This window comes from Setaria italica, chromosome I (assembly GCF_000263155.2).
Source record: "Setaria italica strain Yugu1 chromosome I, Setaria_italica_v2.0, whole genome shotgun sequence".
NCBI lineage: Eukaryota > Viridiplantae > Streptophyta > Magnoliopsida > Poales > Poaceae > Setaria > Setaria italica.
This window is the reverse complement of record NC_028450.1, coordinates 31634138-31660287: the sequence shown is the minus strand read 5'-3', so window position 1 is coordinate 31660287 and position 26150 is coordinate 31634138. Positions and strand designations below refer to the sequence as shown.

Here is a 26150-nt window from a genome sequence, read left to right as displayed (position 1 = left end):
ATTATAAAACTAATTGCACATATGGAGGCTAATTCGTGAAACAAATCTATTAAGCCTAATTAGTCCATGATTTAACAATGTGGTGCTACAGGAACCATTTGCTAATGATGGATTAATTAGGCTTAATAGATTCGTCTCGCGAATTAGCCCAAGATTTCTACAATTAGTTTTATATTTAATTTATGTTTAGTCATTCTAATTAGCATCCGAACATTTGATATGATAAGAACTTAGCTCGAGGATCCAAACACGCCCATGAGCCGGCTGGGCTGTGAGCTGCTTGGAGTTGGTATACAGCATGATGCACGACAATTACACGCGCTTCATCAATATACAAACAATCAGCAGCAAGCTGCAACAGTGTCGGAGCAACATCTGCCACGGAAATGGACATGACACCAGAAATGAGTTCAATAAACAACAAATTAAAGCAGCTCGATTTTTTACGACAAAAATCTGTACGGATCCATGTGGCGTGGGCTAGGCATACATCATCGTCCCAGCACGCAGCAGCTGCAGTGCAGCACAAGCATGTACTCCTCAGCTAGCAGAGCAATACGTGCCATTAGACCTCCAGCGGTACGAGTTAGTATCTGACTTTTAGCACATAGCTGACTTTTAGCATATAGCTCATGATATGAATGATCTTACATGTCATCTTCACGTAATTTTGAAGTGCATGTACGAGACTATCTTTTAATTAAGAGATAATTCTTCTCTCTCCTATTAAAATATGAGAAAATATTTTATGAGCTAACTCTTACGCAAACCATTGAATGAGGCCTTACATGCATACTCCCTCCGTATAGGAAAAGGAAGTCGTTTTGGACAGCGACACGGTCTCCAAAGCATTACTTTGACTCCTTGTTCTTATAAAATTATTTATCAAAAAGTGATATATGTATATTTTTATGAAAGTATTTTTCAAGACAAATCTATTTATATGGCTTTCACATTTCCAAACTCAACCACTTAAAAGTTATTCATGATTTATATTCCCAATGTTTGACCCAAACCTTGTCCAAAACGACTTTCTTTTTAGAGGGAGTATATGTGTAGTGTCACAGTCTCACAAAACCTCTGGTGAAGTTGAGACGAACTGTTAGTTGCGGACGATACTCCATCCTTCCCAAAATAAACGCGCATCTCACTTCTCGAGGAGTCAAAGTTTGACTAAAATTTATTAAAAATGTACTACTATTTATGATGTATAATAAGTATCATCAGATTGAGCATTAAGTATACTTTCCTAATAAATTAATTTGGAGGTACAAATGTTGATACTTGTTGGCGCTAGAAATCGGTCAACCGAATCCCAGCGACCGACACACGACCCGGGAGAATCTGCTTAGCTCCTGTTCGGGTGAATGCCCTGGTGCGGTTCGCGCGGCGTGCCAGCCAATCTGACCTGTTGATTGGCAAGGAAGAACACGTGTCAAATTCAGAAACTACGATCGGCTAAGTTTCCGATCGAGAGAGCTTATCGGCAGACCGGCCGATTCACTGTGATGATGGAATCGGTTATGAGACAACACGATCCCTGTAGCTTTGTAGACAGAAAAATACTAAAGTAATCGGTACAAAGCGCGTAATAACAGCACTAGGAAAAGATCTGATCGGCAACGAATGGATCTAACAACAGAAAGTAATGAAAGCCGATACTACCGATTCCTAGCGGGATAATTGGTGATAAAAACTAGGAAAACAGGTAAAAACCTATGAATCTAGTCGATATCGATAACTGATGAATAAATCTAAACGAAACAACAGCGATGCGCCAGAAGTTAAAGCTTAGATATTACCCGATAAACGGAACTTACAGAATCGGCCGGAGATCAAGATGATGCAGCCCTGCCAACCCGCACGAACTCGTGAGAAGGAAAAGTGACGGCGAAGTCGCCTGCTCGAAAGTAATTACGAAGAATAAAGTAACTTGTTGTATTGATTGATTGTCCTTCTTACAGATTTACACAGGTAGCTATTTATAGCCCCGTACAAATGATCTTCTTAACCGACTAGAACTCTATCTCTAATTCAAACAGAAAACAAATATCTACAAGCACAATCCGTGCTAAACTAATTATCCCACGCTTCGTGGGCTGAACTCCACCTTATCCCTCCATCTTTCCAAGCCCATACAGGCCCACCTTAGTCCACCTTCCTGATCGGCCGATTTCTTATCGGCAAAGGATTGCCGATTGGGAATCTGGCGCATTCACCCTGAAGCGAAGTAGAAGCTACTGACCGATTCCGCATTATAGCACCTTTTGACCGATTCCCATCCGTACTTCTACGACTTCTTTCCCCCTTGACGCCGATTCTACTGATGACGAAATCCGGCGTCAACACATGCCCCCCAGTTTCGGAGTAAAACATAGTCTTTTACTTCGAAATTCTTTATAACCTCCCCTCCGAAACGGCCGCAGTGAAAATATCCTTCCGTTTCGCGGTCTCCCGGCTGATCATTGCAATTTTTGAAACGGGCGCCCACGACAGCCACTACCCCGAAAAACTCGACGCGCCGGCGCGGTGAAAATTCCATTTTTACCCTTTCTTCAGGCACCCTATAAATAACATTTTACCGCAGCTCATCTTCAAGCTCACGTCTCTTTTTCCAACGCGCGCACCTCCTTCTTTCTTCAATCTCGCCATCGAAGTCTTCCAGTTCCAGCTCCTGTCACTTCTTCCCCTTCCGTTCAATGGCGACTCCTTCCGGCAGCTCTCCTGCACGCGATACCCCAGAGGTAGCACCTCCGGTAACGGTGGTGACAACCGTCACTCCATCCATAGATGAAGGAGCTTCATCAGAGATCCCAATGGCGATCCCCATTGCGGCTTCATCATCCGCATCTGCATCGGCGACCACACCGATTACTCAGAATTTTATACCGGAGGTAAATACCGAATCTTTCCTCTATCGGTAACGTATTTATCTTAGATCTACTCCTTATATTCTTATGCCCCTTTTCCTTTTTTAGGCGGTTAGACATAGAATTACTATTCATCTCACGGGTAGTCCTGGCCTTGTTTGCCTTGGTCCCATGGGAGACCCAGATCCAGCAGACCTCATAAACTTGGAAACTGACCGGATACCTTTCAAACGATCTGATATGAACTTAGATCAATGGGCCAGCACTTTTAGATCTTGGCCGAATGAAACCCCAGGTTGGAGGGAATGGTACCAACGGGTGGCCGCGTCAAGGAGCGTCTCGTGGGATGAGCTCAAAATCGGCCAATGTATCAACCTTTCCCTGTCGCAAATGGAGAAAAACGAACCGCTAGTGATGGCGGCTTCCTATTTTTGGTCTGACGCACTTAATGCATTCTTATTTGGACACGGTCCTATGACCCCCACTCTGGCCGATGTGGTCCTCTTGACCGGCCTGGACATATCCTCCCCTGACACGCCTTTCCAACTTCTGACCGTACCGTCGCATCGGCTGGACACAAGAGGAATCGGCGGCTGGAAGGGCTTTATTAGTAATAACAAGAAGACCGGTACTGTTGATAACAGGGAGCACACCGCTTTCCTGATGATGTGGCTAGAAAAACACCTTTTCTGTGGAAGAGCCGCCGGCCCAACAACCAACACCCAATCTTTAGCCGAGGCACTGTCCAAAGGAAGCCACATTCCTCTCGGGAAACATCTTCTGGGTGCTGTGTACCACATGCTCCACCAAATCGGCACAAAACTTTCCAAGGGAGAACCAATCGGCAACCCAGGTGGGCCTTGGTGGTTTGTCAATCTATGGTTGAACCTTTATATGAACAGGATCACTCGGCAGCCAGTGGACCACATGACGTTTCCCAATATTGAATCGGCGGAAGACCCTACCGAGCGTCGCCGATGCATGTCTTATGGTGAAGCAGCATCAGCTTTTCCAGGTTGTGCGTATTCCGCTACAAAGGTAGCCGAGTACTTTCGGTGTTTTTACAATGGATTTAATGAGGACGCAACTACCTGGTTTCCATACCAGCGAGACATTCCAATCTTCGAGCTCCCTTCCTGCTTCGATTCAACTTCTGGCCGGTTTGATGAAGATCTCTATGAAGGGTTGATCAAGCTAGGGCTCCTACCGGCCAACTTCTTCTCAGGGAAGGATGCCCCTACATACGAATTCTACAACCCTTCCGCTGCAGCACGACAATTCGGCATGGGTCAGTTGCCGATTCAGGTGTACTTTGCTGGCAAAATCAAGTTTAGAGATGAGCTCACATCTGGCCTGGATTACGGTCGGTTGCGAGACCGAATTCCAAACTCCAGTACAATTAACTTGAACAACTGGCTAGTAGCTCCATTTGCTGTCCAGCCGTTCAAACTCTGGTGGGCCGATTGGAAGCAATTCCTCTTCTGCAACTCAGCATCGGCATACTGCAATCTTCTGGACCCGACCAACATTGATCCAAACGCCGAGGTACTTCACATAGCCAATTTTTGTTCCCTTTTACATGATCGAGTACTAATGATTTTATCATTTTAGGCCGAGAATCGGACCCCTCCAACACACAGCCGCAGCGGACGACTAATAGAGAGTCATCCATACACTACTTATCCCCTTATTGGCTATAACGCCCCGTCTGTTGACGTGATTACTGGCCGATCGAAACAAGTTCATAAAAGGACCACTAAGAAGACCAGTCACCGAGTCCGGGCTCGTACGGGATCGGCGGACCCTCCTGTGCGCGTATCGGTAGAAACTTCGGCCGTACCACCTTCTCAGGTCATTCAAGGTGCCGATACTCAAACCATGATGCAAGCTGGGGCGGCCGCCGCATCGTTGTTGTTGGAGGCCATACAGGTAAAACTGAGTTGCGCTGCCTCCGATTATTATTTTGATATTAACTTCTCTTTAACCTTAAACTGCACAGAGCATCCCTACAGAAGTACCACAATCGGCAGCAGCCCCTCCAGCTATTGACGCGCCCCCATTTCCTTCCGTTAAGGTATAGAGCTTCTCGTACCGATTACCTTTGGGAATTCACGTAACGTATTTATTCAAACTCCTGACACAGGCCATCGGCACATCAATCGCCCCTCGATCGCCGATTTCTACTGCGCCGATTATCGTGGAGTCCTCTTCATCTGATGAACCCATGGTGCAGGCCCCCGAGCAAGGCATGGCGGCTTCTCAAGTGCAACATGAGGAGATTCGCTTCAAAATGGTAATTTTCTGTTTTGGCTCCTATCTTAACCGATTTGCTCTTACTTACAGCAGGTTTATTTATTTTCTTTATTATCTTCAGGAACAGGATACCCCCGACAACAGCCTCTTTTCTTTTGCGGTCGCCCTCTCTGACAACGAAGAAGTTGCTTCTCGCCAAGTCGCCTTGAGTTCCGTTCCTGATGACGTCCGAGCCAAACTTTCCAGCATCCGATCCCTCCTTCAAGGGGACATCGGCCGATTAGTAGAAGACGCTTCACCGATTCGGCAGCTCTTCAATGACGTCAGCGGACGAGTACCAGAAGAGGCGGAGGAGGCCCTGGTGCCGGCGGCCTTCATCGAGTCTATGAGGATCCCGGTCTTCAGAGCCCTTCGTCACATGGCCGATCGCGCCAAGCTGACCAAGGCTCGCGAAGAGGAAGACGCTTTCAAGCGTCAGGCTCAAGAGGCGAATCGGCGTATCCATGTTCTAGAAGATTCCCGCCCGGTGATCATAGGTGAGATAGACCGTCTCAAGCGTCGGAGGGCGGAGCTTGCCAAGGAAATGGAGCAAGTGACCAAGGCAATCAGTGCCGAAGAGAACAAACTCCAAGAGCTTCCCTCTGTTATTGCCGATTTAACACGGGAGAGGCAACGCTTTGCTCACGAGGCACTGAGACTCCATCGCAGCGCATCGGAGGTTCCTGGATCGGCGGAAGAAGACCAACGGGTTCTTGACTCTGCCGATCAGATCCGACGTCGGGCCATCACGACTATCGATACCCTTCTGGGTAATCTGTAAAACACTGACCGTTTTGTACGAATCATTTACTATCTTCTTTGACCGCCCCTCACGACGCCCTTTCTATTTATTGCCTTCTTATTACCGATGGGACGTAGCTTTACCAGATTTCCACGCATTCTTTTATAAATACCAACCTCGGCGCTTACTCCTGGTAGTACCAATCTTGGCTCTCGGTTTTAACTTTTCTACCCCTTCTCACCGGCGCAATTTCTTTGCCATGGCCTCGTCGTCTTCTTCTTCCTCTGTTAACCAGGTGAAGTCTTTGACCTCTACCTTCCTTTCTTTTTTAGACCCTAAGGAAAAGAATATCCCCCCTCATTCCTTCTTGGTTTCATCCTCAACGTCTTAGCCCCGAGCTCGTGCGCGCCATTGAGTGCATTCATTCCGAAGATCCATTAACGTCGGAGGACAAGATGCTGATCGTGGCTCACCGAGAGGAGCTCCAGGATCACATTACCACGGAGGCTCGCGCAGTCTTGGATTCCGTGGTGAGTGAAAGTAACCATCAATCTCCACCCGTCAGGAGCCATCGTTGTGGCGATCTTGAAGACGACATCGCCACGGCGGCCCGAACGATCCTGGACTTCGTGGAGAGGAACGGCAGCCGGCGACCTCCCATCGACAGGAGTCATCCACTCCCTCGGCAAGTCGTTCTTGAAGACGCGGGAGCGGGGACTTCGCGCCCTCCCGTAGATCTCCCCCGTCAAGTCGAAGCGGAGATTTCAATGAAGGCCATAGAAGAAGAATACTTCCGACTCATGATAGAGTTAGGTCGGGCTGAGAGGGAGCGTAAGAAAAAAGAATAATTAGTTGCTGTATTTTTTTTGTTCTAAGGGCGACTTAGTGTTTTGTCGGCCGTGTAATCCGTCGTCCGTACCGAATGAATGTAATCGGCCGTTCCGGTCGACTTTATTTGTGTCTCAAAACCGAATCGTATCGGTCATGTATAATCGTGTCAATTCTTTAGGCACCGACCCATATACTTGGGTAATATCTTTTCAAGTACCTCCCGTTCAGAGCTCTAGTGAATTCTTCTCCTTCTATTGTTTCTAAGATATAGGCATTCCCTGGAGCACATCTGCCGATTTTATACGGCCCTTCCTAGGTAGGAGACCATTTGCCGAATTTAGGATCTTTCGACCCGATCGGTAGTACCAACTTCCATACCAAGTCTCCGGGGGAGAACTGCTTGACTTTGACCTTTTTATCGTACCACCTGGCCACTCTCTTTTTATTCTCTTCGATACTTATCAGAGCCCTTAGTCGCTGGCCGGCCAAATCATCAAGTGCTTCCTTCATCAGAGATGAGTAGTCATTGGCTGACAATTGGTCCTGAAGTAAAATGCGCCTTGATCCTGCTCTCGACTCCCATGGAAGTACTGCATCGTGACCGTATACCAACTGATAGGGAGATAACTTGGTCGCCCCATGACAGGCCATTCTGTATGCCCACAGAGCTTCGGTCAAACATAGGTGCCACTTCTTTGGGTATTCTTCAATCTTCCTTTTGATCAACTTGATTATTCCTTTGTTCGAAGATTCTGCTTGACCATTGGCCTGAGCGTAATACGGAGAAGAATTCAACAATTTGATGCCCATATCGGTCGTAAATTCCTCAAATTCCCCCGATGTGAACATTGTTCCTTGATCGGTTGTTATAGTTTGAGGGATACCGAATCGGTAGACGATATGCTCTCTTACGAAATCGGCCATGATAGCCGAAGTCACAGTCCTTAGTGGAATTGCCTCCACCCATTTGGTGAAATAATCAGTAGCAACCAGAATAAACTTGTGCCCCTTGCTCGATGGTGGATAAATTTGGCCGATAAGGTCTATTCCCCACCCTCTGAACGGCCATGGTTTGATGATGGGATTCATGGCCGACGCGGGTGCACGTTGGACATTCCCAAACTTTTGACACTCCTGACAACCCTTATAATATTTGAAACAATCTTCGAGGATCGTAGGCCAATAGTACCCGTTGTTTCTGATCATCCACTTCATCTTATGTGTTGATTGGTGAGCTCCGCATACGCCTTCATGGATTTCTCCCATTAGAGTCTTGGCTTCTTCTGTCCCAAGGCATTTAAGAAGAACACCATCGATCGTTCGGTAGAACAGATCATCTTCGAGCAATACGTACTTGGTAGCGTGAAAGCGCACTCGTCGCTCCACCTTTTTAGACGGATCTTTTAGGTAATCGGCAATTTCTTTGCGCCAATCGTCAGCTGTAAGCTCTAAGGCCATGGCGCCCGGAATCGGCCGATACCCAGATGCGTGTTGAGCGAGTTTGTTTGCTTCCTCGTTGCGGTCTCTTGGGACGTGCTCGATTACTGCCGATCTGAATTCTTTTAAAAGCTGTAAGCAATCTTCGTGATGAATTCGTAATATGTCATCTTTGCACTCAGCCCTCCCGGTTAGTTGATCCACGATTAGCATCGAATCTCCGAAGACCTCGACGGAATCGGCCTTGACTTCTCTCAATAATCGTAAGCCTTTTAATACAGCTCTGTACTCCGCTTGATTGTTTGTGGCGGCGGTGTCTATCGGCAGAGAAAAATCATATCTTGCCCCCCGAGGCGATATGAGAACGATGCCGATTCCCGATCCGACTCCGCATGATGACCCGTCAAAAAATAACTGCCAGGGCGCTAGTTCCACGAAGGCGATCTCCGGCCCACAGTGCTGGGCGACGAAATCGGCCATGACTTGACCCTTGACGGCTTTTGCCGATTCGTACCGTAGGTCAAATTCCGATAAAGCTAAGATCCATTTACCGATTCGTCCCTTCAATATCGGCAGTGACAGCATGTATTTTACTACATCATCTTTGCATACGACTATGCATTCCGCCGATAGTAGATAGTGCCTGAGTTTGGTGCACGAGAAGTAAAGACACAAACACAAACGCTCCACTGGAGGATATCTTGTTTCGGCATCCAGGAGTCTTCTGCTAACGTAATAAATTACCCGTTCCTTGCCTTCAAACTCTTGGACTAGAGCCGACCCAATAGCTTTTTCATCGGCTGATAAATATAGTTTAAACGGCTTACCCGTTTGAGGGGGAACCAGAACTGGGGGTGAGACCAAGTATCGCTTGATGTCCTCTAACGTCTTGCGCTGTTCTTCTCCCCATATAAATTCCTGATCTGGCTTCAACTTCAGAAGTGGTGTGAACGCCTGAATCCATCCAGATAGATTAGATATAAACCTTCTGATGAAGTTTACCTTGCCGATTAAAGACTGTAGCTCAGTTTTGTTCTGTGGAGCGACGACTTTGTTGATGGCCGCTATGGTCTTCTGGTTGACTTCAATACCTCGTTCGTGCACCATGAATCCTAAGAACTGTCCGGCGGAGACGCCGAAAGCGCATTTGTTGGGATTCATCTTGAGACCATGCTTTTTGGTACACTCTAGCACCTGTCGCAAATCGGCTAGGTGTTCCTCGTGGCTTTTGGACTTGACCACAACGTCATCGATGTAGATCTCCACCAGGAGGCCAATGAGTTTGTGGAAAATATAGTTCATGGCTCTCTGATATGTAGCACCAGCATTCTTCAAGCCAAAAGTCATCACCACCCACTCGAATAGACCAAGATGGCGTGGACATCTGAAAGCCGTTTTGGGTATATCCTCTTCGGCCATAAGTATTTGATTGTATCCGGCGTTTCCATCCATGAAGCTAATGATTTTGTGCCCCGCGGCAGCGTCGATCAGTACATCGGCCGTAGGCATGGGGTAACCATCCATCGGTGTGGCCTGATTAAGATTTCTGAAATCAACGCAAACGCGCAGCTTCCTGTTTTTCTTGTACACCGGTACGATATTAGAAATCCACTCGGCATAACGACATTGCCGAATAAATTTTGCTTCAATTAGCCGAGTTATTTCAGCTTTTATGTCTGGTAAAATTTTAGGATTGCATCGCCGCGCGGGTTGTTGGTACGGCCGATACCCTGGCTTTATGGGTAGCCGATGTTCAACAATAGACCGATCTAATCCGGGCATCTCGTGATACTCCCAAGCAAAACAATCCTTGAATTCTCTTAATAAATTTGTCAATTTACACTTATACTCTAGATCTAAATTTGCACTAATAAAAGTCGGCCTTGGTTTGGTCCCGTCACCTAAATCTACCATCTCCAATGAATCGGTCGACGTGAATTCGTGTCCCAGCTTCCCGTCTTCTCGGGCGAATTGATCCATCTATTGTGCTTCTTCGGAGCCGACTGCTTGGATCGGCTGTAGGCCAAAATCGGTGACCTTCAGGAAATCGGTTTCCCACACCCTACCTGATATGCACCTGACGGTTTCGCAGCTCCATTGCTGTGTGTCGGCTGCTGCGATGCTGTACGCGGAGTCGGCTTTGACCACCTCGATGTTATCGCCGACCCATTGTACGAGGCACTGATGCATAGTTGATGGGATGCAGCAGTTTGCGTGTATCCAGTCTCGGCCAAGAAGCATATTATAGGACCCTTTGCCATTAATGACGAAAAACGTGGTAGGAAGGGTCTTACTGCCGATGGTGAGGTCGACGCAGAGAGCACCGCGAGCGTTTGACACCTTGCCTTCGAAGTCCTTGAGCATCATGTCCGTCCTGGTCAGGTCGTCGTCGCTCTTTCCCAGCTTTCGGAGTACGGCATACGGCATGATATTGACGGCAGCTCCCCCGTCGACCATCAATCTGGTGAGGGGGCGACCGTCAACATGCCCTTTAAGGAATAGTGCCTTCATATGTTGTCGTTCGTCGTCTTCGGGTTTTTCGAACGTGGCCATCATTGGTTCGAAAACCAACTGTGCTGTTTGTTCCTCTATTGCCGACACGTCCTGTTGATCGGCAGGGGTCATGAACTCCATCGGCAATATGAAAACCATACCGATTTCGGCTGCCGATTCATCACCCACCGACTCATCGTTGCCCTTGTCGTTTCCTTTGGGGCGCCATACCCGAGGCCTCCCTTCCTTCTTGTCCATCGCGCTCTCTTCTTCTTGCTGTTCCCATTGGCGGAGGCGTTGGACTCTTCGTTTTTGTGATTTGGTTAAACCATCGGGACACCATCTGGGGTTTATTGGCCTCCCTTCTTTCCCGGCGCGTTCCCATTCTGGCTCGCGTCCTAACGGGTTCTCGTCTGTTACCCGAGCATCGGCCATGTCTTGGAGCCGACTGTGAACGCTGGCTTTGCTATTTGATTGATCGTGTCGGTCGGTCCTGCCCCCCTGCCTATTATGGCTTCTACTTTCTGATCGATCATATCGGTCACTTCTGCCCCCCAGCCGATCACGCATGGAAGGGCGCTGATCATCTGGGTTGCGCCGATTCCTACTGATCGGTTCTGGCCTTTCATCTCTGGAGCGAGATCTGGTGAACGGCCGATTGCCTCGATAGGGACCGTTGCACTCTGGGCAAGTATCGGCCGATGGTAGTCTGAGGTTATTTTCCCAACAATGGATGAAGAATGGGCATCTCCAGTGCTCCTCGTGCCGACGCATCGCTTCCTCTCGGGACCTCGAACGTTCATGTTGGCGTTGGTACTTTTGGAGCAGGAACTGGGAAGTAATGCGTGATCCTTCTGACTCACCATCATCGGCCTCCATTCGTCGCTTTCCCTTGATGTCTTCAGTCGTAACTTGATTTCTAGGATCGACAGCGCCACTCGTTTTTGCCGACTCGGACGTCAGTACTTTTGTTTGGAGAGAATTCCTCCCCGTGTCAGCCATGTTGGTAGGAAAAGGGTGCTGGTCGATTTTCATTGGTTTGGCCGGTTTTGCCGGCACTTCAAATTTAAGTCTGCCCTGCTCGATGGCCGACTGTATTTGTTGACTGAAGATTTTGCACTCGTTGGTATCATGTGACGTGGCATTGTGCCACTTGCAATACTTCATCTTCTTCAATTGTTCGGCAGAGGGTATGGTGTGGTAAGGTGAGAGTTTAATCTGCCCTTCCTGGAGTAGAAGATCGAAGATTTTGTCAGCTTTAGTTGTATCGAAACCAAATGCTTCCGGCTCCTTCTTGCCGAACGGGCAAGATATCGGCTTCTTTCCCTTAATCCACTCTGCAAGTTCGATTTCGGCGTCTTCTTCATCCTCTACTTCTTCCAGGAATGCCACTTTTTCTTCTGGAAATTCCTTCTTGGATCGAACGGACGCACCTCTTGTCCGGACAATCGGTGGACGATCTGGCTCAGGCTCTCGAACTCTTGTGAAGCATATTTTTCTTTAATGTGTGGCAGCAGGCCTTGGAAAGCTATATCGGCCAACTGTGCATCGGTTAGAGCCAGGGAGTAGCATTTGTTTCTGATCTCCCGAAACCTCTGTATGTATGAGGGTATCGGCTCATCACTTCTTTGCCTGAGGCTAGTCAAATCAGACAGCTTCATTTCGTGAACCCCAGCATAGAAGTACTTGTGGAACTGCCTTTCTAGATCGGCCCATGTGATAATTGAGTTTGGTGGCAAAGTGGTGAACCATTGGAAGGCCGATCCAGACAAGGATGACGAGAACAACCGTACCCGCAGGGCATCTTGCGTAGCTGCCTCCCCGCATTGGATGATGAATCTATTCACATGTTCCACGGTAGAAGTGTCATCCATCCCCGAAAATTTGGTAAAATCAGGAACTTTATACCGATGGGGAAACGGCAATAAGTCATACGTAGATGGGTATGGTGTCCTATAGGTATAAGTTTGTACCTTCGGCTTTAGGCCGAATTGTTCTTGCATTACCTCCGCGATTTGCGCCGACCAATCTGGTTGTTGCTGGGGAATAATTGGTGGCGGGATCGGCACATGCTGATAAATCGGAGGTTGAATAAAAGGAGGTTGATGAAAAGGTGGTATCTGAGTATAAGCCGGTGGTGTAGTAAAGGACGGCTGCTTGTAGGCACCACTCGTTTCATCATATAGCATGAGCTCTGACGTCTTGTTGACCTCCGGAGCGATAGGCTGGTATGGTGGTATGATCGGCCGAGTGGCCGTTTGGGAGAGTGTCTAGAACGGAGGATCTCCTTGACTGACCGATTGATTTAAACCGGTCGTGTTTAAAGGCGTCCTCCAGGGCAGAGGGATGACTGGAGGGAGTGGTGCAGAGGACGGTTGGATAGAACCATATCCCAAAGGAGTTGATGACGTAGAAGCACCGTTTCCTCCGACAGAGGATTGGATCGGCTGAGAAGCCTGATAAGCCTGATTTGGTGGAATCGGCTGAAAATACGTAGGTCCCCTGTACCCTTGTGGTATACCTCCGGCGAAGGAGTTGACAACAGCATTGTGCACCATGTTTGAAAGTACTGGGGATTGGTTGATGAAGGCGTGATGAAGAGATTGTTGAATCATATCGGACATTTTATCCGAATCTTCTGCAATTGTGATCTGGCGGGGAGTAGGGAAAGGAGACTTTTTAACAGTTTCCCCGCTCCTGGAACGACTGAAGGATTTCAAGCAAGTTTTCCGGACTTGCTCCAAATACTGATTCAGATCTTCTTTTTGGTCGTCCTTTAGATCTGCTTCCGTCACTTCGATGACGTTATCTTCGGAGACTTCAGCAATTTTTGACATGACAGCGGTTGTATATGTCCCACCGGGCGTGCCAAAAGTGTGTTGGCGCTAGAAATCGGTCAACCGAATCCCAGCGACCGACACACGACCCGGGAGAATCTGCTTAGCTCCTGTTCGGATGAATGCCCTGGTGCGGTTCGCGCGGCGTGCCAGCCAATCTGACCTGTTGATTGGCAAGGAAGAACACGTGTCAAATTCAGAAACTACGATCGGCTAAGTTTCCGATCGAGAGAGCTTATCGGCAGACCGGCCGATTCACTGTGATGATGGAATCGGTTATGAGACAACACGATCCCTGTAGCTTTGTAGACAGAAAAATACTAAAGTAATCGGTACAAAGCGCGTAATAACAGCACTAGGAAAAGATCTGATCGGCAACGAATGGATCTAACAACAGAAAGTAATGAAAGCCGATACTACCGATTCCTAGCGGGATAATTGGTGATAAAAACTAGGAAAACAGGTAAAAACCTATGAATCTAGTCGATATCGATAACTGATGAATAAATCTAAACGAAACAACAGCGATGCGCCAGAAGTTAAAGCTTAGATATTACCCGATAAACGGAACTTACAGAATCGGCCGGAGATCAAGATGATGCAGCCCTGCCAACCCGCACGAACTCGTGAGAAGGAAAAGTGACGGCGAAGTCGCCTGCTCGAAAGTAATTACGAAGAATAAAGTAACTTGTTGTATTGATTGATTGTCCTTCTTACAGATTTACACAGGTAGCTATTTATAGCCCCGTACAAATGATCTTCTTAACCGACTAGAACTCTATCTCTAATTCAAACAGAAAACAAATATCTACAAGCACAATCCGTGCTAAACTAATTATCCCACGCTTCGTGGGCTGAACTCCACCTTATCCCTCCATCTTTCCAAGCCATACAGGCCCACCTTAGTCCACCTTCCTGATCGGCCGATTTCTTATCGGCAAAGGATTGCCGATTGGGAATCTGGCGCATTCACCCTGAAGCGAAGTAGAAGCTACTGACCGATTCCACATTATAGCACCTTTTGACCGATTCCCATCCGTACTTCTACGACTTCTTTCCCCCTTGACGCCGATTCTACTGATGACGAAATCCGGCGTCAACAATACTATTTTATACTTCCTCCGTCCCAAAAAACTGTACGTTTAGCCTTTAAAACTTGTCCCAAAAGAGTGTCCATATAAGTTTTAGACAATCCAACTAACACCCTCATAATACCTTTTGGTCCAGTTAACGAATCAATCATTTACTCCCATCATCGATGCCCGACTCGCTAAATAAGGAAGGCTAATAGGTTCGACAATTACTCCGAGTGTGCATGCATAATTAATTCTAATTTGTAATATTAAGAAATTGAACTTTTAGTATTGCTACTATTTTATTTAAAATTTTTTAAGTGAGCAGTTTTTTAGAAAAAAATAAAAATATTTGACTTCTCAGAAAGCGAGTCTTGCGTTTATTTTGGTACCGAGGAAGCATGTTATTCGCATTCACCCGACCTCGTAATCTTGGCGTCGGTGCTGAGATCCTGATCTGATCAGCTCGAGACTCAGTGCTGCGCTCGATAAAAGACCTGGGTCAATGTCCGTACATCTCCATATTTTACGGCTTTGCAGCTGGCAGTTTCTCAGTTCCAAGAAGCCAGCCGACAGATGGTAAGCACATCTGCGATTGGCTCGGTCTTGAAAGGACTTCCAATTTCAGCCTTGAAAGGACCGTGTGACACGGGTAAACTGAGGCTTGTTTGGGAGGAGGGGTTAAAATTTAGTCTTGGCTAAACTTTAGCCCTCTCAAATGTTAGGATTAAAGTTTAGCCCTTGGGGTGTTTGGGTGAGGGGCTAAAGTTTAGCACTTATGTTGACAAAAGACCTATTTACCCATGTTGGAGGAGTGAGAGGGAGGAGAGAGGGGGGCAAGGGGAGGAATTTTGGATAAGGGGACCACTTTTAGCCCCTTTAGTCCATTTTAGCACCTCTTGAGGGGCTAATGGATTATGGGGGGCTAAAATTTAGCCCCTCCATTTTAGACTAGGTGTTTGGGAGTACTAGTGGCTAAAAGTGACTAAAATGGGGGTGCTAAAATTTAGCACCCCTCTCCCAAACACCCCCTGAGTGTTCCAAAGCTCCAAGCACATATAAAAATATATATAATAATTTCTATGTAGATGTGTACTAATTTTTTCTATGTGTTGCTATCTCTACCGTAAAAGAATTTTGTACACTAGGTTCTAATCATATAAATTACACATGGTAATTCTAGGAAAGGTAAACGTGGAATTGTAAGTGCAATAAGAAATGCGGAAGATAAATGAGGTAGAGAAGACAAACTCCCAACGTGGTGACACAACAATTTTTACCAAGGTATCGGAAAGTAAAGCTTTCCACTCATCCTCGTTGTTGGAACCCCTCTCAAAGGGAATACCCACGTGAGGGCATAAACTTCCCGGTCAAGTAACTTCGTAGGATAGCCGACGAGCCTTCCCCACGCGCAAGTGGGTTTCCGCCTAGCCTCTCTCGGATGCTTCTTGCCGCCCTCACTTGGTAGAGCTTCGACAAAACGCTGAGGACCTCTCCTCCATCTCACAAGCATCGACAGCCACTCCACAAACGCAGTTGGAGGGTCTCGCAAGACTTACAAGCCCCGAATTTACAACTCTTGGTGCGTGCAAGCACCAATACAAAGGAGGTATGCAAACCTCGCCTAACTCTAGACTAAACCCTAAAGCAATGCGCTAATAGGCCTAAACTAGCACTAACCAAGACCTAAGCTTTATGCTAATTGCCTTAATCTTCTCTTTAGCACTTTGGTGGATAGAGCATATGTGTGTATGTGAGAACCAAGCCTATAGTTTATCCAAGCTCTAACACACTTCAAATAATTAGGCAATGGGGTATATATAGTCCAAACTCCAAGAACTAGCCGTTACATAGCCGTTGTAACTTTCTGCGTATCACCGACTCGTTCGCTGCCCTTGTCACTGTAGCCACCGTATGAATCGGTAAGACCTAATTATACTCCAAAACTTCCGGAGCCGATTTTGAGCCGATCTGAGCCGAGCCAACGATCATCGACTGATTCGGTGATGGTTACTGTTACCAGAGTATGAATCGGTGGTAACAATGCACGCTCCGGCCCTGCCTGTGGTCACCGACTGAATCGGTGACGGTTACTGCTACCAGAGTATGAATCGGTGGTAACAGTGCACGAGCCTATCTTGACCTTGCCTATAGTCACCGACTGAATCGGTGATGGTTACTGTTACCGAAGTATGAATCGGTGGAATATGTCGGTGCACAAATCTTCACGTGTCTTTGTCCCGTCTTCATTACCATCATCTGTAAGCCTTAGAATAAGACTATCTCTTTATTTTTTTTTCTATCGTTTGGATCCCATAAAATTTTTCTAAGCCTTTCTTTCTCTTCTCATTTTGATGGTTTTGTAATTTATCATTAGGACCTATAAAATACCTACAAAGGTACATCTTGCAAACACATTAGTCCTAATGATTATATTATCATTAATCACTAAAATTACGTCATACATTAGTCCTAATAATTATGTTGTCATTAATCACTAAAATTATTATGACGTAGGGTCATTTTCCTTACAAGCCTCACATATAACAATGCAGGCATTGCGAGCTTCATACATTAGTCCTAATAATTATGTTGTCATTAATCACTAAAATTATTATGACGTAGGGCTATTTTTGCCTCACATATAACAATGCAGGCATTGCGAGCTTCATTCCGAGGGGTTCATGCTTATCACTTCATTGGGGCAGTTATTCTGTAATCCCTGCGTAGGAACTTGGAGTAGCACCTTAGGTGTCATTTTACCTCTTCGTTAGTTTGTCCGAAAATTCTTTGGGATGACTTTTTTTTTTGAGGGAGTAGCCTCGTGGTCCACTCCACTATCATAAAAAGGGTCAATAACAAAAAAAAATTAACGAAAGGTCAATACCAATTAGACACCACAAAATGTTATCAAAATGCACCTCGAATATACACATATTGCAAATGGTTTTAAAGCCAACACTAAACTCCGTGCTGAAAAATCCATCAGTGGTAATCTAATATTACACACGGGGCTTTCTTAAAAAAGCTATTTGTTATACCATCACAGAAGGTTTCCATATAAAACTTGTTTGAGATGGATCTGTTAATATAGTCATTGCAGACGGTTTTCAAAACTTTATGTTGATAATTCATAACATATATTAGTTTGTCTTTCTTCTGCCAGTATTTAATTTCTCCTCGTTGGCACCTCCATAAGTGTTTCACTGTCCAAATTGGAGTATTACGCAAGAATACCATTATGCTATTTTTTGATGCAGCTCCGTCTATATCTGATAATATAAGACATGTCTCAATCATACGCACAAGACACGATTTTACCAACATCTTATCCAGTGATGCGGTATGAATCATCATTCCACCTTTCCAGAGATAATGTTCTTCTCTACCTATCATGGCTCCTTGCATGCCATCTTTTGCTCACCCTATCCAATCAGCTCAAGGCCCTTTCCTATCAAATTCAAGAACTTTCATCCAGAAACTCAAAATTAATGCTATAAGTTGAACATGTAACAATTTCAATTCAAACCTTTCTGAGTGAAGAATTGAGTTTAAATCAAGAAACATGAATTTTCCACTACAAACAAAACTTATGAAGAATTGAGTTTCTCTTTGTTGTATAGCAAGATATATACATATTCCCTACCATTTCCCTTTTTAAGAAAACACAAATATATCATACATACAGGCCCTATGCATGGGGAGAACCGTTACTTAATTTGTTTTACAAATATTTGCACAGCTAAATCAATGGTCAAATTAGTCGTGTCCTCTGTCCTCTCTGCAACTTTTGGTGAAGAATCTTTTATTAGTGATGTCATGAACAGGAGTGGCACATGGGGTGGCCCAACCATAGTGCCCCTGCTCTCGGAACCAATAATGAAGTTTGTCTCGCCTGCTTTAGTAGCAAACTCCCAAATGATGGAACAAGTCTTTGACCAACTATCTTTTATACATAATTTTTTTGACACAAAGTTAACAAAAGGAATATGGGGGTGTTGGATACCGTGCTAAACTTTAGCACCTGGATGTTTGATACTAATTAGGAGTATTAAACATAGTCTAATTATAAAACTAATTGCACAGATGGAGTCTAATTCGGGACACCAATCTATTAAGCCTAATTAGTTCATGATTTAACAATGTGGTGCTACAGTAACCATTTGCTAATGATGGATTAATTAGCCTTAATAGATTCATCTCACGAATTAGACTCCATCTGTGCAATTAGTTTTGTAATTAAACTATGTTTCCGAAGATCCGATATGACAGGTGCTAAAGTTTAGCACGGGATATCCAAACACCCCTTATGAAAGAACAGAATAGTAGCAAGCTTAGAGCATCTAGGTTTCATGATGATAATTGATAATATTAAGAGCCAAGTCTAGTGAACTGAGATACAAACTATATTTCTACATTTGTTCCTGGATTCCTTGGGAGATATATGTGGAAATAAATGGATTTAATTTGTTTGCAGTCAATGAGAAGAGAGGTATGCGTGGGTACGAGCACCTGAGAAAATCATAAGGTTTGTGTGCCTGCGCCCTGCGGTCCGCAGGGAGCGCCCAATTCTTGGCTCTGGACCAGTACAAGGCAACAGTGTGGTACTGTGTCGGGGTTGTACGACGAAGGTCGCGATAACAGGGACCAAGCTACAAAAGGATAACAACAATGTTATGTTTGCTTCAGCTTATCAGTCGGTTTATCAGCTATTGAATAGTGTTTTTCTCTCACAACAAATCTACCGTTTCAGCTTTTCAGCCGGCTTATAAGTCTAGCCGAACAGGCCAGAGTGCGGCATTAGATGCGACCTCATCCTTATGGAAAATCGCCAAGGGCACCCTTCTATACAAGAAAATTTACACCACGTCAAGCCATAGAAGAAGACAAATCTGAGAAAAAAAAGACAATTCTGCTATTATTCGAGAGCCTAGAAATGAAATTTGTCACACAAAAGACAGCTACTGACCGCGTACATTGGGTGTGCTTCATTGAAAGCACATATCTTGGTAGTTGTTCAAGTTAAAAGGTTCCAATAATCTGTGTTATTGAACATGCTGTCTTTCCTGGAGAATTACCATCTTACATGCATTCAGTCATTTCTCCAAGCCCCTACACATCCTAAGATGCATATTGATCAGTATTTTTTTTGCGAGTCATATTGATCAGTATTTACTACAACTAGACGTTGTAGTGTATTTGGAATATTATATATCCAAATTTCAATTGTATATTTTCCTTTTTGAACTCTAGCTATTTGATTAGACCTATTTGGAATTCGGATTGGATACGTACAGAATGAGATGTTGATTGTCGTGCATACAACATCCTTAACATCCTTGTATGCACGACAATCAAATACTTTCCTTTATCGGACCACCTCTGAATGAGAAACTGGTGACAGATTCGTGTGTGTCATCCTTGTAACAAAGAAGAACTTTTGAAAGCTTCAATTCTATGCTTCTCGTATGCAGGTGGTTGTTTTTTTTAACAAAGCATGGAGAGGGTGTGTTTGGTGTACGGTTCCTTGGAGTGTTGGACAGTCTCCACTTGAGAAAGCAACGTCATGTGTGAGCCTTCTCCCCACACGCCCCCCACCATCCTCTCTCGCGAAAGCGCAGAGCCGCTGACGCACAAGGATGATCGACACGTACGCGTATCACCGGAAATGATAGGGCCCGATAAGCTAGCTTGAATTGAGCCCTGTGATGTGTTGTCAATGGATTGCTCTCGCCCACATCAAGTCACTGGCTCACTGCCGGCCGCCCGGCCGCCGCTAGCTTCTCTTACTTCCCACGATGACACTATCTGCATAAGTGCATTAACCACGATGAGATGACGATCAAATGAAATGCCAGAGGCAATTAATGACACGGACCCCCACTACGACACGACAGGTTCAACCGAAGCCTGTCTCGTACACTTAAACTCTAATTTCACTACTCGGATTAGCCGTGCTTCTTCAAACGAACGAAATTTCACTGTCAGATTGTACTTGTGCATGCATGAATACGAGAAGAGGGAAACAATTGTCTGAGTAACAGGTCAGCATGTTGTGGTCCATGTATTCTGTTTCTTCGCATTTCATCAGTTCGTAGTTCATGGTGTACGGATCTGCCGCCCATGCATGCTAAGCCAAAAATAAACAAGAAAACAACAGGAGAGCATGCCAGGTTAGAGAAAATTAGGAATAACGATGATCGGTGATGTTGAAATTGCATCTGAAGAAAAGACAATAATGAGACTATCTGATTGATTGCTGTTTCAGTCTGATTTTTTATGAAGACTGCATGCATGCATTAGAGTCCTCATATCTTAAAAAAAAAACTTCTGGTCCAGCAAAAAAAATGAGCAAGCAATTAATAAGTATCTTTCGTAGAATCTATTGGTACAAGTGCTTACAGTGAAGAGTACATGAGTGCACACCCCATGCCAGCACTGCAACGCATGTGAGAAAAGATAGAACAGGACGAGGATCAAACCAAGGGGGGAAATTTGTGATCTAAAAAAGAACAAAAAAACAAGGTGCATAACCTTATGAGCAGAACATAAGGTTGGCGTTATTTCCAGTACATTTCAGAGATACAGTATTGCGCAGTCCAGTACCAAGTACAGAACATAGACTGATCAAGATAGAGCCCGCTGGTCGGTGCTCTTTTTACCACGGCATCCTCAGAGACGCAGAGTCCCAACTCTCAGCTCTGAAAAACCGGAATCTGCACCGTGACATGAAAATCCTCCAGCAACTTGTCCAAGCCACCAGCTTTTTACCATTGAAAAACTCCCGGTAGTTCATGGAATTACGACAAAACTTTTATAGTGAGAAGTTCGAGTTTTGTACTACTATATGTGTATGGTCCTGCTTTTAGGTCACAGATAGTACGTGCTGGAGACTTTTGTTTCATTGTTTCTCTCTCTTTTTCCTCCCATTTCGACATGAAATGCCAAATACACACTGAGACTCCGGTATTAAACATTGGATCCTATTCTTTTGAAGCATCATGCATCGCAGATGCAATCAGCAATTGAGCAGATGCGTGCACGTTGCTAGCTCGTACTGGTTGCTGCTACTTCCCAACAAGCAATAACAGTGACAGCACTCCCGGGTGGGGCCCCCTTGCCCACATGCTGATAGAAAAACGCATAGCTCCGGAAAGCAACTAAAAGGTAAAAAATAATTCAAAACGCAGGAAAAGGACGACTTCTCAAAGGAAAGAATTAGCAACTAAATCCACTGATCCACCCAATCGTTGTACCCTAAACTCTCACGAGGCGTCCTGTGTGTCAGCCAATGGCAGGGTTTATTTGCATCCACGTATCATAGTACCGAGAATGGAAAAATTGAGGAAACCCTTTTTTTTCACAGATGCATGGTAGGCCATGATCATGGTCCCTTGAGAATAGATGTCTTTAGATCAATGGTCAAATCAACTCGACAATGATCCCTTAAGAATAGATGTCTTTAGATCAATGGTCAAATCAACTCGACAAGATAGTCCAGACAAAATAGTTCAAATAGTAATATCCTTTTTTGTGGTTGTATATATAGATACTTCCTAAAAGTCAAAATCTGTCTAGTTCGAAAGTGACGATTTATTGAATACTTCTTTGGGAAAAATATTACAAAAACCATTTTGATTATCGCAAGAAATTTCCAAACCATGCTATTGGCACTAGAAATTTGTTTGGTCATAACTACACCTCACTTTCAATGCCTTTATATGAAGGTGGTGCTAAGTTTGGCATTTTCTTATTTTAAAGCCACCCCACCCCCAAATTGATTGTGGGCCTTTTACGTACCATACTACTTTCTTTTCTGTCATTTGATTGGCAAGAGTAGAAGAACCTCTTCTAATGAGATTTATTGGTACACTCTTAATTTATAGTTCTCTCCTACATAATGGGAATCTATCTAAACAATTTAGATATAGTTTTCAAACGAAGCTGGCGGTAAGATTACACTTTTAATGTTTGCTGAGAAGTTAATAGACAAGGAATGGCATGACTAGAAAGTGAAAATTTTGCTCTAAAAATTACGATATAAACACTTTACGTTTACTTATGCTTGGCAAATATACTTTTCATGCATATTACAATATACAACTATTATTAATATAGGAATTTCAGTTACTATGCTAGCTACTTAAAATGGTGCAGCCAGCGGGTTAAATACATCTAGTTGCGTCAAATTCCAAGTCAGACATGATACTTGAATTCTCCCTATTTAGCTTTACCCTTCCTTTTAGTGAAATCTTTGCTGCTATTTTCACCTAGTTGCACTTGAGAAATTAAGTTAAAAACAACCACTAGGCATATCATGCATGATCATGATCCTTTGCTTGGCCTCGAATCATTCATGCTTTTGCAGAATTACTCAATAACTTAATGCGGTTTCTCTGATGTATACTCGTGCGGCAGTACCAAAAACTAGAAAGTACGCCAGAGGAATCTGCACAAGAGAGAGCAAGAAATTTTTTTCCAAATTTTCCTTTACCGAATGATGGCCTCTGTAGACACCCATGGCCATGGGTTTTTATTCCCAAGCACATTTCAGTAGGAGTATTTCACACCTGGGTACGCTCTCGGGCATAGTTTTTCCATTTGTCGTTTCTTAAGCGCAAGTAATAAGCAGCCGCATTCATTACGGGCTGATCCGAGGGGCTGCCTGCCCCTCGCGGGTGGGCCCGGGCCGTCGCCCTTCGTACGGACACCACCGGCCCCCACCTTCTTTACGCTTCCTCCATTGGATGCTGGACGACTCAGATATGTCCTGTGCGCGCGTCATGGAGCGCGTCCCCGCCTTTGGACACATCTCCGGCGAGACGCCGGCCGTCCACGGGGGAAAGGACACCGGCCCGCACCGCTGGGCCTATACACAAACGGAGGCGAGGGCGGGCGGGGCCTGAGAGGCCGGAGAGCTGCCGCCATTGCTGCCGCTCGCTTTCACCCACCCCCACCACCTCTACCACTCGGGGAATAGAGAGAGATCGGAGAAAAAGAAAAAAATATTTTTACCTTTAGTCATGTCACCTCTCGCCTCACCGTGTCCCTGTCCTCCCTTTCACCTAAAAGCCCTAACAGTGCCGCCTCTGCCGCGCCACTTTCTCTCTCCGGCTGTTGCTGTTCCTTCCCTCTGTTCCATCTCCCAGTGGCTCCGCAGATCTCCCCTTTTTAGGCCAAACAATCCATCCACCACCGCCCCCCGGCCCTCCTAAAAATAGTAGCCGGCGGCATGCAGATGCGATTCCCCGCACCTTCTTCTTCCCGCTCCTGATCGATGAAGCTCCTCAGATCAATGGGCCTATGAGACGACGAGCAACGGCAGCAGTCAGCAACCAACCCCCACTGCTACCACTCCAGCTGAGCAAGGGTAAGCGGCGAACAAGAGCACATGTCACTTGCTAGTCCCAGTTCCTTTTTTTTAATCTTTTTCCTTCTATTCTCTTTGCTCTCACTGTATTCAACCATCCTCTGCGGATTCTCGAGTCAGCTTCAGCTCCAACTTAAGATCCTGCTGCTGGAATCTTCCCCACCGCTCCGACGCGGCCTCCGCCACGGCCGCCGCCGCCGCCGCCCCCGCCGCAAGAAGCATCGCCACGAAAGGTGACTGCTGGCTGTCCAGGAAAATAGAATCCATTCACCACATGTGTAATTTGACTGACCGCATAAGCAAATACTGCCTGTGTAATTTCTTTTTTTCTGAAAAAAGAATGTTTCTTGTAAGTATCCTTTTATGCATATACATCGAAGATGCATCGCTTTCACACACGCACATGGACAAGCAAAGAAGAGAGCAGAGCACCCCAGATAGATCCCCGAAAAAAGTGCATGTAATCATCGGCTCCACCACTCATTCATGTGTTTAATTCATACCTGATTCTTGGGTGCCAGATTAATTGATGGACCTGTCCCCGAACCCCGAGAGCCCGGGCGGCGGTGATGGCGGCGGCGCCGGCGGATCGAGCAGCGGGGCGTCCTCGTCGGCGGGCGGCGGCGCGCCGCAGACGCCGAGCCGGTACGAGGCGCAGAAGCGGCGGGACTGGAACACGTTCGGGCAGTACCTGCGGAACCACCGGCCGCCGCTGAGCCTGGCGCAGTGCAGCGGCGCGCACGTGCTGGAGTTCCTGCGCTACCTGGACCAGTTCGGCAAGACCAAGGTGCACACGGCGGCGTGCCCCTTCTTCGGGCACCCGAACCCGCCGGCGCCGTGCCCCTGCCCGCTACGCCAGGCGTGGGGCAGCCTGGACGCGCTGGTGGGCCGCCTCCGCGCCGCCTTCGAGGAGAACGGCGGCCGGCCCGAGTCCAACCCCTTCGCGGCGCGCGCCGTCCGCCTCTACCTCCGCGAGGTCCGCGAGCACCAGGCCCGCGCGCGCGGCGTCAGCTACGAGAAGAAGAAGCGCAAGAAGCCGCCGCACCCGCCGGCCGATCACGCCGGCGGCAGCGGAGGCCACCCGCCGCCCCCGCCCCCGCCCCCGCCGGCCGCCGGCGCGGCGTGCTGAGGACCACCACACCCCCACCAGGCTCCAGTACGACGACGTACGTACGCGCCCATTTGGTATGCCGGACTGAGCATATTTTATGTAGGTTTCGATCGATTTGCTTGTGCATGCATGCATGGTTTACTTGCTAGCTAGCTAGCATTTTGCTCGCGATGCTTGCTATTCGCCTTCCTCGATCAGGCTCCGCCGATCGTGCGCCCCCGCTACATTGTTATTTGGCTCCTGCTCCTCCCTCAATCAACTACTAGCTTCAATTATATTCCTAGCTACCGCTTAATTTTCGTGTCAAGCAGTTCAATCTGCTGTGGGTGGAAGGAAATCAATGGATCATCAATGAATTAATGCCTTTGGCTTGGGTTACTTTCAGTACTGCTCATTGCAGATGGAGACTGAGTTGATGCATACTTGCTCAGTGTACCAATTCATTGTACTCACGTACTCGCCCTCAATTCAAAAGTGCAGAGAGAGGACGAGAGAGCGTGGCGACCATCTCTCTCTTTTAGCTGCAGTGTTCATCGAGGATCTCGATGGCACGCCATGTGTGTGAGAGCATTATGCCAAGTCCCATCGAGGACGTACAGAACTTGACACCTCTCATCCCTGGGCTTTCTTTCTTGTTCTGATTCCTGAGCCGCTTCCTTTTTCTGGTGCGCGCGCCGCGCCGCTCCATCCCCGCCGTCCGGCCGGCCCGCCGCGCCAGCTACAGCTACACCTCACTGCTGCACTGCACCAGCGAGCAGTGCGCGCCGGGCATGGCCGGGACCCCGATCGAACGAGCTGGGTCGTTCGTACGGGTGCGGCGCACTGTAGCCGACGCACGGAACGGAGGCAAGGACACGGGCCAGCCCGCTGCTCTCTCCCCTCCCCGGCCGGCCGGCCGGCGTCCCATTGGCTCGGCGAATATCTTGCGTGACGGCTGAACAGGATGCCACTGTTGTTCTTCTCTAGCGCGCGCGTGGCACTGGTCGGCCTGCCGGCGGGGCTCGCCACGCCGCGCCGCGCGCGCCGGCCGGCTCCAGCTGCAGTGCCGCCACCCAGGAGGTCAAATAGACGAATAGTAGGAGTAGCATGTGTTC

The 26150-nt window shown here is 46.7% G+C and overlaps 1 protein-coding gene across 1 annotated transcript; it reads left to right on the top strand.

Moving 5' to 3' along the window:
- Nucleotides 1-23480: 23480 nt before the first annotated feature.
- On the top strand, nt 23481-25440 carry LOC101777339 (protein G1-like3). Its single transcript, XM_004953089.3, has 3 exons — nt 23481-23945; nt 24066-24178; nt 24467-25440. The coding sequence occupies exon 3, from the start codon at nt 24475-24477 to the stop codon at nt 25072-25074; it is 600 nt and encodes a 199-aa protein (XP_004953146.1). The 5' UTR covers nt 23481-23945; nt 24066-24178; nt 24467-24474; the 3' UTR covers nt 25075-25440.
- The last annotated feature ends 710 nt before the right edge of the window (nt 25441-26150 follow it).

Coding starts and splice junctions, on each gene's coding strand:
- LOC101777339 (XM_004953089.3), top strand. CDS start 24,475: ATGGACCTGTCCCCGAACCCCGAGAGCCCGGGCGGCGGTGATGGCGGC.